Here is a 14,771-nt window from a genome sequence, read left to right as displayed (position 1 = left end):
GCTGGTGCACTTTTTAAATTCAATAAATTTCTGAATTTCTGCAGCATGGTGGTACAGTGGTTAGCACTGCTGCCTCACAGCGCCAGGGACCCGGGTACAATTCCGGCCTCGGGTCACTGTCTGTGTGGAGTTTGCACATTCTCCCCGTGTTTGCTTGGGTTTCCTCCGAGTGCTCTGGTTTCCTCCCACAATCCAAAGATGTGCAGGTTAGGTTGATTGGCCATGCTAAATTGGCCCTAGTGTCGGTAAATATGTGGGGTCACGGGAATAGGCCCTGGGTGGGATTGTGGTCAGTGCAGACTCGATGGGCCAAATGGCCTCCTTCTGCACTTGGGGATTCTATGATTTTAAATTGATGAATCTGGAATTGAAAGTTAGCCTCAGTAATGATAACCATTAAACTATCATCGATTGTTTAAAAAACCTATCATGTTCACTAGTGTCCTTTAGGGAAGAAAATCTGCCATCCTTGCCTGGCCTGACCTACATGTGACTTCAGACCCACAGTAATGTGGTTGGCTCTTAACTGCCCACTGAAATGGCCGAGCAAGCCATTCAAGATGGGCTGCAGCAGTTGGCTCAACCCATCTTCTCAAGGGAAATTAGGGATGGGCAACAAGTGCTGGCCTCAACCAGCGATGCCCATATCCTATGAAAAAAATCTTAAACTTCCTCAGCAGCCATATATCAAGCCTGTTCTCACAGACCAAGTGCCCAAGGTGGGGGACGCCAGATAGCTCCTCTAGGGAGATGATTTTATGGCCTTGGTCCCAAACAAAAGAAAGTTGTGTTCTGGGGACCTGTGTGAAACCATCGTTGATTGTCAGAAAAACCCATTTGGCTCACTAACGTCCTTTAGGGAAGGAAATCTGCCACCCTTACCTGGTCTGGCCTACATGTGACTCCAGAACCACAGCAATGTGGTTGACTCTTAATTGCCCTCTGAAATGACCTATTAAGCTACTCAGTTCAAGGACAACTAGGGATGGGCAATAAATGCCGGCCAGCCAGCAACACCCATGTCCCAAGAATGAATTTTTAAAAATGAACTGTCATGCTGCAAATATGTTTAAAAGTTCAAGTAGATTTTCGCATGTTGGTTTTGCAACTTCTTGTTGGCTCCTGTACACTTAACCATTGTGACTGTTGGGCCTGTTTGTGTGCTGTTGATTTTGGAGCCAACAAGAGGCAGATTGTATATGACTGTAAAAATAAACTAATTGATCTAAGAATTTGTTAAATTGTTTATGAAATACTATATTGATAATTTTCAATATTTTCTCAGTCAACTTTTCCTGAGTTTTTTTCAAGTTGGTAAGTTAGGATTCTTTGTTGGAGAAAAGTAACTATTTTTTTAATGTAACATACAGGACTTCAAAGGTCCCCTTTTGTCTGATTATGAATTCGACTGGGATCGTGTCCTGCAGAGCCAGGGAGATACTGGAGTGTTCCTACAATATACTCATGCAAGACTATGTAGGTAAGGCATGAATGTAAGAAATCAAGAAAATCTTTCGCTGTGTATTGAACCAATGTAAACCTATTGTCCGTACAAAGTGTCCAAAGCAGAAAACGAGCTGGCACATGCAAGGTGGGCTGAATAGTTTCCTCTGATTTGTATCAGCACTCTTCACAATTCTTGCCTCTTGAGCATTCCCAATTTTAATTGCTCCATCATTGGCAGTCTTGACCCTAAGCTCTGGAATTCTTTCCCTAAATCCCTTTTCCTCTCTACCTCCCCTTTTATTCCTTTAAGATACCCATTAACATCTACCTCATTGACCAGCTTTTAGTCACCCTCCTAATATCTCCTGATGTGGCTGTGTTTAATTGTGTTTGATAATGCTCCTATAAGTGCTTTGGGACATTTTACCAACTGAATGGACCTGTTTAAATTCATGTTTTTGCTTGTAGGTGTAAATTGAACCTTCAATGATGAATATAGCCAAGCAAAAATATGCACAGTACGGTTTCTTATAGTACTCCTAACATGGCTACTATTTGATAGATACTCCCTGATCTATTACTCTGGCTTGGCCCTTGTAGAGTGGTTATGTTGAATAGCCCAGGTTCTTTGTTTTTGGAGGAAATTAGAGATTTTTAACTGAATACAGCTGTGCTGCCTGCAGCAGTAGTGGACTCGCCAACATTAAGGGCATTTAAATGGTCATTGGATAAAAATATGGATGATATTGGAATAGTGTAGGTTAGATGGGCTTTAGATTGGTTTCACTGGTCGGCGCAACATACTGCGCTGTAATGTTCTATGTTCTATACCTAACTAATTAAATAGACAGGAATAAGATGGTTTTGAGAGATGATTTGAGAGATGGGCAGCCAGTTCACACTCTGGTGACAGATCTTTTACACAGGTTATATGCCTCAATTTTTGAGGGTTTTTTTCTACTATGAGCACGTGCATTTGAGTGTTAGACAGTCGGACCTCTATTTTTAACACGCTGCCTCTCCACCACCCACCCCCCCACGCCCCCACAACTCACTCTCAAAGGATGGGAAAGGTCCATCAAGGAAGCGTGAGATTCAAATATCAGGATTGGGAAACCTGAATCCATTCCTGTCTGATTAGATGCTCAATTGCATAATTCGAAGCGTGAAAGATGCAAACAGTGACCTAATTATCAAACTGAAATCAAAAACCTGATGACCTCATCAGTGCCACAGCTTGCGTGTAACAGAAAGTGTGGGAGAGATCTTGAACTGTGGAATTCCCGGAAAACAAACTTAAATGGGAGATGCAAACTCCTCATAATTCAGTGGCTTTTCTCAGCACTTCCTTGGGCCAGGAGGAGCAGGAACATTGCCCCACAACATGCAAGTTTTGGCCACTCCTCAAACCTTGAACTCTAATAGTTGCATGATGGAGAAGGGGCTTTGGAAAGAATGATGCGGCCAGTTGTGTCTAATGGCTGCAGATAGGTCAAAAAGAATGAGGAAGGATGGTTTATCGCCATCAGTAACTTTGACCAGAGCTGTTTCCACACTATGGGCTGGAAATCCCACTGGAGTGTTTCAGACATGGAATTGCAGAAAAGGGTGAGCAGTTTTCAGGAGTGAAAACACATTCCAAGACTTTGGAGGGCAAAGAGAGGTTGGAGATGGGCTGTAGTTTTCAAGGATGGAACATGTATTAATCAGTGGGAAAGAACCCCACCATTGGTATTTTGAGGTGGGGTGATGACAGCTAATTGGACATCAAAAATGGAATTGTGACTGCCACAAGGTATCAGCTAGCAATTAAATGTTTAAGTTGTTAATTTCTTCAGATACCACTAGTGTGGTCTTTTTCCTGCTGCTTATCACATGTTCCACTGTGCGGGGTTAAAAGGAGATGTTAGCTGACACTTGGGAGTTCCAGAGTGTCACTCCTGACGTCCAGTTAATGTTGCAGACTTGTGTGGATGATCTGCCAACTTAACATATGTAATGAGCATCTGCAGGAAATATGGTAACACCTTTATCAAGAAGGGGTCTGATGTGATTCATGGTTGAAATGTGTGCACCTTTTTGGCAGCCATAGCATCCAAATGGCAGGGGACCAGAGCCCAATATATTGCCAATACTCATCAAAAGGATAAGTTTATTTCCCAGAACTATGCAAATAGCAAAGCAACTATCTTAATATCAATATTAATAACCAGCCTTACAAGAGGCCTTGGCAATTTAACTCTTCCTGTGCTGACTTTCTGAAAATAGCTGAAGAAATTGTTGCTTAGCTACAAAATGGAATCCTGGGCATAAAATTGATTTTTTAAATACAACGTTTGATGCCAGCACTTCCAACACTAGCCATGGCTGTCTTTTTTCGCCTCCATCTCCTGTGTGTGTGGTGGATCACAGAAGCTGATGGCGGTTAGATTCTCAATGTCAACGGATCTGTGGATTACATGGATCAGTTTTCAAAGTAATTTTTGCATTGTGATTCCTAGTAAATGACTGGCAAATTGGGAATAAAATGCACCATCTAATGGTTAACAAATTCTTATAAAACTGATGAAAACACTGCCATTATGGATGCTGACTGCAGGGCTCAAGTGTCCTATGCTGCTTGTACTCCTTGATGTATTTACAATTATTTTTAAAATTTAGTTTACAGAGAATATGTGAAGATGACGTACAGACACAGTTCAACCCAGCTTATTTACAAGATCCTCAGGCAATTGCTTTACTACAGCATCTCCTCAGGTATAAAGCTGACAACAGATGCAGCTATTTTTATTTTTTTGGGGAAGAGATTCTTTAACTATAACCCCTGAGTTAATGGCTGTAACTAATAGGTTCCTTTTATTAGTGACCTGCTGCATACACTGCCGCATCAACATCTGCCCTAACCGCATTGTTGGTGTAATTACTCCACATAAACTATAGATTTTCAAGAAGGTGACTCACCCTCACCTTCTCAAGGGCAATTGGACAATAAATACCGTTCATGCCAGCGGAGCCCACATGCCTTGAGCAAATAAAGGTTGAAATCTTTTGTACTCGAAATTTACACGGCAGTCATTTTGCTAACTTTGTTTCCGTGAGAAGTACTTTGCGAAATTTTATTTTGAAGAAGTGCATGCAGCGTTATGACGAGCTCAGATATGTTTTCATTTTGTTTTTAAGGTACGATGAAGTTCTTTATCAAGTTTCGGAGGACCTCCAACCTAAGCATCTTGTTAACTACCTGATAATGTTGAGGTAAAGTCTCTTGTTGCCTGAATAGTGACATTTATAGATGACGGCCTTCGATGCCTGAAGCTTCGTACATGTTTTCTGCAAATACCTTTCAAAGCCATAAGCTCTAAACATTCTAGGTGAATGAAATTTGCATTAAAATCAGACTTAAATATTTTGAATTATAATTGGGTTTCACAATAATTGGGTTTCACCAACCTAAACTGCCCACCCAACAAGTAGTGGTCAGTTGCAAAATATCACATTTATTCCCTGACTATAAAAAATGTCATATGTCCTTGTTAATTGTTATCCTGGAATCAAAACAGTTGTGATCCTTCAATGTGCATACGGGTAAACACACTGCACAAAGTCATCAGAGCAGTTCATGGAATGTCCGCCAGGTGCAGGTGGGGACTGATTCAACCAGGTTCTCTAGTTTTGTCTTCAGGATGGGGTGATAACCAAAAAGACAGCATTTATTGACCATCCCTGGTCTTGCTGTTCCAGGTTTGGGCTCACCTCTCAATTGCCTTTTACTTCATGATTCTGCAATTCAAATTGGTTATTGCCAAAGTGTTTTTGAGGATTCACCACTTCTAATTTAAAAAAAACAAAGCTCTAAGTTAGATACTTTATTATTAATATTTTCAGCAACTGTCAATATACTTAGTTTTCTCCACCCTTCCTCTCTTCTGGAAAGACATTTTTTATTCATTCGTGGGACCTGGGCGTCGCTGGCTGACCAGCATTTATTGCCCATTCCTAGTTGCCCGAGGGCAGTTGTGAGTCAACCATGTTACTGTGGCTCTGGAGTCACATGTAGGCCAGACCACGTAAGGACGGCAGATTTCCTTCCCCAAAGGATATTAGTGAACCAGATGGGTTTTTCCGACAGTCAACAATGGTTTCATAGTCATCAGTAGATCTTAATTCCAGATATTTATTTTCGTTGATATGGTTCCGGGCACAGCAGTAGCCCTCCAGTGCTTCATCTAAGAATTTAGGTGGGCTCTGTGCCAGGTGAATTATAACCAAATTTGATCCCGTTCTTACCCAATATTTATACCTGAGCACTTTCCAGTCAGCTTGACTGTAGAGTCGACATCTTACCTGACTCTCCTTTTCCCCTTTTCTATTTGGTAGCCCAGGGAAGTAATTTTGTTGGAGCCCCACTGAATTTGCTAAACATAAATGCAAATGGCTTTGTTTCCCAATACCTTGTTAAATATCAATGTGCTGACTTTTTAAAAATTCCTTTTCACAGCCGCCTTGCTTCTATAGCTCACAGGACTCTGCATGTTAAGGGCAGCTTACCCGAAGTGACAACGGTTAGTACGTATTGTACATCAAAACTATTCAGCTGTCATAAGATGTTATTTCAGAGTTTGTACTGAAATAAAAATGAGAAAAAATCCATTAAATGCTTTTGTTATATCAACTTGAGATTACACATCCTGAGGCTGCCTGATGGACTAATCCTTCAGGCATCGCCTTTTTAACAAAAAAACCTCTTGATTAGAGTTAACCTAGAAGCAACAGATTTCATCTCTGGGATTGGCAAGTTGTTATTCAGTAACTTGTGGAACTCAAATTAGTATTGGTGATGATTCTTAAGAAGATCGTCTTGGCCAAGATAGATTGTCTTGAGTTGGCAAAGCCTTGGAAAATTGGGGTATGGCAAGAAACCATAAAAGTTGGTATAAATAGTGTGAACGCACAAGACAAAGTGAAAGCCCATGAAACTGGAGGACGTGTTTTAACATGGATTGAAAACTGGCCGTCACATAGAAAACAGAGAGTGAGAATAAATGGGTCATATTCAGACCTATTTGAATATGGCAAAGATGTAACTAGTGGAGTACTACAGGGATCAGTTTTTGGCCCGCAATTGTTAACTGTTTACACTAATGATCTGGAGAAGGAACAGAATGTAAGGGTTCCAAGTTTGCCGATGATACAAAGATAAGTGGAAGGGCAGGTTGTGATTAAGATATTGTGATTCTGCAATGGGATATAGATAGATTGGGTGACTGGGTGAGAACATGGCAAATGGAGTTTAATGTGGGTAAGTGTAAGGCCATGCACTTTGGTAGGAGGAATCAAAAGGCAGACTATTATCTAAATGGAAAGAGACTGCAGGTGAGTAAAGTACAGAGGGATCTAGGTGTTCTAGTTCATGAATCACAAAAAGCTAACAGACAGGTCCAATGGTATTTTTGTCTTTATTGCAAAGGGATTGAAGTTTAAAAATAGGGAGGTTTTGAAACAATTGTACGGGATGTTAGTGAGGCCTCACCTGGAATACTGCGTATGGTTTTGGTTCCCTTACCTAAATAAAAGGATATAGTAACATTGGAGGCAGTCCAAAGGAGATTCACTAGCTAATTCCTGGGATGAGAGGGTTGTCCTATCAAGAGGGACTAAATAGTCTGGGTCTGTATTCCTTGGAGTTTAAAAGAGTGAGGGGTGACCTTATTCAAATATATAAGATTCTGATATTTGATAGATCAAGGGCTATGGGGAAATGGCACAGAAAAGGAGTTGACGCCAGTATGGATCAACCATGATCATATTGAATGGTGGGGCATATTTCTTATGTTCTTGTGATGACACTGTGAATATGTACAATCATTAAACTGGATTTGAATGACCAGATTTGCTCTGAGCTATCCCATTCCTAGGTGGCTATTCTATTTTTAACTACTGCAACAGGTCAAGACTGTACCAAATTAACTAAATATGAGGGACTTAGGGTAGATCAGAAGAAACTTTTCCCCATTTTTGAGAAGTCAATAACTAGGGGGCATAGATTTAAAGTATGGTGCAGATTTAGACAGGATTTGAGGAAAAACTTGTTCACTCAGAGGGTGGTGGGAATCTGGAACATTCTGCCAGAAAGGTTCCTCGAGGTGGGAACCCTCACAACATTTAAGAAGCATTTAGATGTGTACTTGAAACGTCATAGCATACAAGACTGTGGACCCAAATGCTGGAAAATGGAATTAGAATAGATAGGTGCTTAATTGCTTTAAATAAAATGGGTATTTTTTTCTCAGTCCAAGAAGTGTATGTTATTGCCAAAGTTGTTCATCCAGTATTAACATTCTCAAGATATATTTCACCTCAATTCCTCTTCATTCTAGGCAAGATTTCTTCTTTTCAATGGAACCTCTTCTGTGCTTGCCAGTGGAATGAAGTTGCTCGGTATAACGCCAGTGGAGAAGATGTGACGAAGCATCTGCTTTTGTATTCTAGCCAATTTAATAACTTTACTCGGCATAACTTAAGTAACGATGTGATTAAGCACACTGGTTTACAATAGCTGACTAAACCCAAAGTAAACTTGCTTTTACCCTGAGTACCCACAAGGAAGAAGAAAAACAAAATGGAAAACTGAAACTACCCTCGTCCAACATCCAGCAGAGAGCAGGTGACCCTCTAACTCAGCTCTGAACTCCATGGCCTATAGGGGAAGAAAGTGAAGAGCAGAGGAAAACCTGCCAGATTTCAGGCAGTCTCTTTCACAGAAATAAGATCATAAGAAATAGGAGTAGGCTGTTCGGCCCATTGAGCCTCCTCCACCATTGAATCAGAACTATGCTCATCTGATTGCGGTCTTAACAGCACTTTCTTGCCTGTACCCTTTGACTCCCTTGTCAGCCAAAAATCTGTCTAACTCAGCCTTCAAAATATCACTGAGCTTCCACTGCTCTCTAAGGAAGAGAATTCCAAAGATTAACAACACTCTGAGAAAATAAATTCCTCCTCACCTCCATCCTATTTGAGAGACCCTTTATCTTTAAGCTGTGTCCCCTAGTTCTTGACTCCTCCACAAGAGGGATTTGCTCAACCTTTCCTTAATAGGCATCCCTTCATCCCAAGAATCAGCCTTGTGAACTTTCTCTGAACTCCAATGGAAGGCTGTTCTTTAAGATGACCAAAACTGTACACCTTATTCCAGATGTCGTCTCAACAATGCCCTGTACAATTGTAGCAAGACTTCCCTACTTCTATAATCCATCTCCTTACAATAAAGGCCAACATTCCATTTGTGTTCCGAATTGCTGTATCTGCATGCTAATTTGTGTAATGCTCCCTGTACTCCATTTAAATATTTTTTTCTTTTCTATTCCCCTGTCAAGTGGACAACTTCACATTTTCCCACCTTACCCATTCACTTAACCTATCAAATCCCTTTACAGGCTCTTTGTATCCTCCTCACAACTTACAACCCATCATTGTATCATCTGAAAATTTGGCTACAGTCCACTTGGTCCCTTCATCCAAGTCATTAATATAGTTCATGAATAGTTGGATTCTGTAATAGGTGAGAATGTGTACTAATGGTTCAAATTATTACTCTGGGTGGGATGGGTCAACCAGGATTAAATTCTTAACATTGAGAAGTACAGGACTGAAGAAGATGTCAGATTATGTGGGCGAGGCAAAGTGAGATCTTGAATGTTCAGTCAGCACTGAGCTTAATGAGAAACTTGCTTTAAAAAAAATTCATGAGCTGCCCTTTCTTTTTTATCCGTGCACATTGGCCTCCTGAGATGATTTCCCGGAGGGAATATGGCCAAGAGTAGATAGCAAATGCCTGGTCAGCATTTACAATCAGGGTTCTGTTTATTAATTGTGTGGTTAGAGATCTTAAATCAGTTGAAGCTAGATGTGATACTATCAAGAATGCTACCATCATACACTCTTTCACAAACAAAATGCTTCTGCTTTTATTTGCTGATTAAGTTTGGGATTTCCCATGAAGGATTGAAGACAAACTTGCATAGCATGTCACAATGTCATTTTGTTTCAAGATTATTGTTCTTTAGAATTGACTGGAAGTATTATTTATTCTAACTGTTGCCAGTGAACAGTACCTGGACCTAAATGCAACGAGATTTCTGGGGTAAAATCTCCTCTGGTTGTAAATGAATGTGGCTGGTATTAAAAAGACAAGGGTTTAAAGGTTTAAACAGAATATTCATCAAAGTGGCCATAAAAATAACTGGTATGGATAATGGTCAGAATTCTTTAGCGATAGATGCAGAGTTAAGACAGAGTCATGGAACGTTTATCCTGCATCTGGCTAGCCTATAGCTGATATGGAAGTATGATGTAGAAAATAAAAATCCATGCTAATCGGATAGAATGAAAAAAAAACGAATTGCAGTTATTATCTCTCTAAGCAGTAACCTGTCAATTATTTCCCTAATGCTATGCAGGATGAAAATGAAAGATCTCCTTCTCCACCCTTGCCCCAAATTATTTTACCATGTTAGAGTTTGTGGGTACAGTTACTGCACCTTTTCATCCAAGGAAACTAATTTAAGGTATACTTCAATATGAAAATGCTAACATTACTCCGGTATTACACCCTGTCTGATGAATACACTAAAGCCAAGTGCATAAGCATCCAGAAAGCTTGGTGGGTGTGGTATAATTTACAATTGTGTTTCACAATTTGGACATTTGTTATCTTATTTGCCTTTAAGTGTCCTCACATTTAAGGATGTATCAATTAGAACAGAGTTTGGAAAGTGTGCAAGTACAACATACAAGGCACATGTGAAGTCAATTTGCAGTTACACAGGGCTGCTGACTGAATGTGGTACTCCACAGATATGGGTCCAACAGCAATAACCATAGGTCAAGACAGAACAAAAGCACTGAAGGTTGGAACTGCTTGCAAAACGATGAGCATGCTATCAGTTGCTGTTGCTGCTTAGCTAGTTTTGTACACTTTGCAGTAGTTATAGGAACTGCTGGGTTTAACTGAAAACTATTAAAGAAGCTGCACAGTAAAAGCTGGCAGTGTCTTCCTTGTGCTTATCTCTACCTCTTGTTTCACTGCACATTTTTCAAAATTGGGTCATCTTTCCACCTTTGTTATTTGATTGCTTCGTTGTACTAATGGAATGACCTTAGTAATGTGATCTTGGTAATGTTGGAGCTCGAATAATGGATCTGGTGGTTTTATTTATAAGTGGACAGCTGTCAGTTTTCTTTCATGCTCATCACTATCAGCGATGACCTTATTTCTTACATGAAATCTATATCTGAAGTGCATGGAGATAGAAGGCCTGATGCATTTGTGACAAAGAAAATGTTATATTCCTCAGCGTCTGATTTTGCCATGATGGTATTTCAATGATCGTGCTGCTATTGTCCTTATTGATGAGGTTGCAGAGCTGGGAGGTAATTAATTGGTTTGCATAGTTCATGTTCAGTGTTCAAACAGATGAGTGACTGCTCTTGACATCAAGGCAGCATTTGACTGAGTGGCATCAAGGAACCCCAGCAAAACCTGAGTCAATGGGAATCGGGGGGGGGAAAAGAGAAACTCTGTAAAGGTTGGCATCATACTTGGTACAATGGAAGATGGAGGTTAAGCAACTCAGTTCCAGGACACCACTGCAGGAGTTCCTCAGGGCAGTGCCCTAGGCCCAACCATCTTCAGCTGCATCATCAATGACCTTCCCTCCATCATAAGGGCAGAAGTGGGGATGTTTGCTGATGACTGCACAAGGTTCAGCACTGTTTGTCACTCAGATTGTGAAGCAGCCTGTGTCCATGTGCAGCATGACCTGGACAACATGCAGGCTTGGGCTGATGTGTGGCACAAATGTTAATTGCCAGGTAATGACCATCTTCAACAAGAGATAATCTAACCATCTCTAGTGGCATTACCATTGAGTACCCTACTAATCAGCATCCTAGGGGTTACCATGGACAAGAGACTAAACCAGGGAAGCCATGTAATTACTATGGCTTCAAGGTCAGAGGTTGAGAATTATGTGACAAGTAACTCCTTTTGTGACTCCCCAGAACACTTGGTTGGATGTATGCAGCTCCAACATTAAATGGTCAACACCATCCAGACTAAAGCAGTCCACTTTGATTGGCACCCCATCTACCACCTTAAACATTCATTCCTTGCACCGTCAACACAGCAGTATCTACCATGTAGAAGGTGCACTGTATCAACTTAAAGACTCCTTAAACGGGCCCATCAGCTCTACCATGCAGAAGAACAAGAGCAGTCGATGCATAGCAACATTCGCACCTGCAAGTTCTCCTTCAAGCCACCCTGTCTTCTGTGTCAAATTCTAGAAAGTTTGCATTTTATTAGTGTTAGACTTTTTGATAGGTCAGTAAATTTGTTCCAACTTTAAACCAACAATGTCACCATTTCATTTTGTGAGAGTTTACAACATGGGTAGCTACTCATCCCTCCCCACCACCAACCACCATTGCCAGTGTGCTGTTCAGTACATGCTGAACAGTGGGAAGTCCAAAACAATTATCTTGAACTTGCACCATAAATTCATTTCTCCCACCCCACTGAAAGCACCATCTTAGATTAAACAAGGCTTCATAACCTTCTGGTTTTCATACCGTCACAAAAATACACCTTCCACCTCTATAGTAGTTGCCCACTTCTGCCCAATACTTAATGTGCTGGGCTCCTCCATCCTCAATGATGGAGGAGCCCAGTGCAAAAGATAAGGCTGAAGTATTCGCAGTAATCTTCAGCCAGAAGGGCCGAGTGGATGATCTATCTTGGCCTCCTCCAGTGGTCTCCAGCATCTCAGATACCAGTCTCCAGCCAATTTGATTCATTCCACGTGATATCAGGAAATGGTTGGAGGCACTGGATACTGCAAAGGCATTGGGCCCTGATAACGTTCTGGCAATAATACTGAAGATTTGTGCTCCAGAACTTGCCCCTCCCCTGGCCAAGCTCTTCCAATACAGTTACAACACTGGCTAAAATGTGGAAAATTGCCCAGATATGTCCTGTACACAAAAAGCAGGACACATCCAACCTGACCAATTACCGCCCAATTAGTCTACTCTCGATCATCAGTAAAGTGATGGAAGGGGCCATCAACAGTGATATCAAGCAGCACCTGCTCAGTGACGCCCAGTTTGGGTTTTGCCAGGGTCACTCAGCTCCTGACCTCATTACAGCCTTGGTTCAAACATGGACTAAAGGGCTGAATTCCAGAGGTGAGGTGAGAGTGACAGCCCTTGACATCAAGGCTGCATTTGACTGAGTGTGAAATCAAGGAGCCCTAGTGAAACTGGAATCAATGGGTATCAGGGCAAACTCTCAGCTGGTTGGAGCCATACCTGGTCCATAGGTTGTGGTTGTAGAGAGTCAGTCATCTCAGCTCCAGGACATCTTTGCAGGAGTCCCTCAGGGTGATGTCCTAGGCCCAACAATCTTCAGTTGCTTCATTAATGATCTTCCCTCCGTCATAAGGTCAGAAGTGGGGGTGTTCACTGATGATTGTGCAACGTTCAGTACCATTCGCAACTCCTCAGATACTGAAGCAGTCCATGTTCAAATGCAACAAGATCTAGGCAATATCCAGGCTTGGGCTGACGTGTGGCAAATAACATCTGCGCCACACAAACGGCAGGCAATCACCATCACCAATAAGACACTCTAACCACCACCCCTTAACATTCAATGGTGTAACCAGCACTGAATCCCCCACTGTCAACATCCTTGGGGTTACCATTGACCAGAAACTCAACTGGACTCACCACATAAAACACAGTGGCTACAAGAGAAGGTCAGAGGCTAGGAATACTGCGGCGAGTAACTCACCTCCTACTCCCCAGAGCCTATCCACCATCTTCAAGACACAAATCAGGAGTGTGATGGAATACTTCCCACTTGCCTGGATCGGTTCTGCTCCAACAACACTCAAGAAGCTTGACACCATCCAGGACAAAGCAGCCTGCTTGATTGGCACCACATCTACAAATATTCAATCCCTCCACCACCAACACTCAGTAGCAGCAGTGTGTACTACCTACAAGATGAACTGCAGCAATTCACCAAAGATCCTTAGACAGCACCTTCTATCCAGAAGGACAAGGGCAGCAGATAAACGGGACCACCATCACCTGCAAGTTCTCCTCCAAGCCACTCACCATCCTGACTTGGAAATATATCGCCGTTCCTTCACAGTCACAGGGTCAAAATCCTGGAATTCCCTCCCTAATGGCATTGTGGGTCAACCCACAGAACATGGACTGCAGCGATTCAAGAAGGCAGCTCACCACCACCTTCAAGGGCAACTAGGGATGGACAATAAATGCTGGCCAGCCAGCGACGCTCTTGTCCCATGAATGAATAAATATTTTCAACTACTGAAACTCTTATCTGTTTTTCTCCCTTCCATTGTTCTGAGCTGGGCTCCCATCCGTTAACTTTAACCCAAAATTCTGCTTCCCATCTCCCATTCCACCTCATCCCTGTCAAGTTACATTTGGGTCCTATTACTGCCCAATCCTGCAAATCCTTCCATGGTCCAAATTGCTGCCACCCCCCCTCTGTGCTTCTGACTGCCTCGGGTTACTACCAAGCTTTCACCTACTTCGTAGAAATCAATCATAGAAACCCTACAGTGCAGAAACAGGCCATTCAGCCCATCGAGTCTGCACCGACCACAATCCCACCCAGCCCCTACTCCCATATCCCTACACATTTACCCGCTAATCCCTCTAACCTACGCATTTTTTCTCCAACTCTTTTCCTTAAACCCACCTCTACCCAAGCTTTAGGTCACCTTCCTACTAAACACCACCTTTAGTGTGTTATACACCACTCTGTGAAGCATTTTGTTGTTTTTCTACATTAAAGGCACTATATTAATGCATATTATTAACCTTAATGTCAATATATTTATTGACTGCTTCTTTAAAAACAAAATAAAAAATGTCATTCCATACCAATCTCATTAAGTTGGTGTTTTCCAGTTCTGGAATTATTTTTGCAATGGCATCTTAGTGGAAAATTGAGTCCTGGGATGTTCTGAGTAGCTGTTGATGGAGAAGTTAAAGGAAGAGCTGAGAGAGAAGCTTGACAGCAAGATGTTTTGAATAGTAGTATCTGCTAACGTGGTTCTAAGAGACATTATCCCTGATGTGTTTTTACAGCTTCAGGAGCATCTGATAGGAACATGAACCCTGTGCTATGTTATTACAGAGTGACAACTTACTAATCAATGTACCATTGTAAAATGCAGATATCAATAAAAGATTTAATGTAACAAAATCACCGATTTTCTACA

The 14,771-nt window shown here is 41.6% G+C and overlaps 1 protein-coding gene across 1 annotated transcript in view; it reads left to right on the top strand.

The window, feature by feature from the left end:
* The window catches only part of rars2 (arginyl-tRNA synthetase 2, mitochondrial), a 65,002-nt gene extending 54,494 nt beyond the window's left edge, over positions 1–10,508 (top strand). The window contains exons 16-20 of the mRNA XM_078212468.1: positions 1,371–1,480; positions 4,108–4,203; positions 4,627–4,701; positions 5,945–6,008; positions 7,824–10,508. Of these exons, the coding sequence (XP_078068594.1) occupies positions 1,371–1,480; positions 4,108–4,203; positions 4,627–4,701; positions 5,945–6,008; positions 7,824–7,910 (432 nt within the window). The 3' untranslated portion in view covers positions 7,911–10,508. The remainder of the gene's footprint in view (positions 1–1,370; positions 1,481–4,107; positions 4,204–4,626; positions 4,702–5,944; positions 6,009–7,823) is intronic.
* Positions 10,509–14,771: the final 4,263 nt, after the last annotated feature.

The sequence above is a fragment of the Mustelus asterias genome, chromosome 5, assembly GCF_964213995.1.
Source record: "Mustelus asterias chromosome 5, sMusAst1.hap1.1, whole genome shotgun sequence".
Classification (NCBI taxonomy): Eukaryota; Metazoa; Chordata; class Chondrichthyes; order Carcharhiniformes; family Triakidae; genus Mustelus; species Mustelus asterias.
This window is presented reverse-complemented; position numbering and strand designations above follow the sequence as displayed.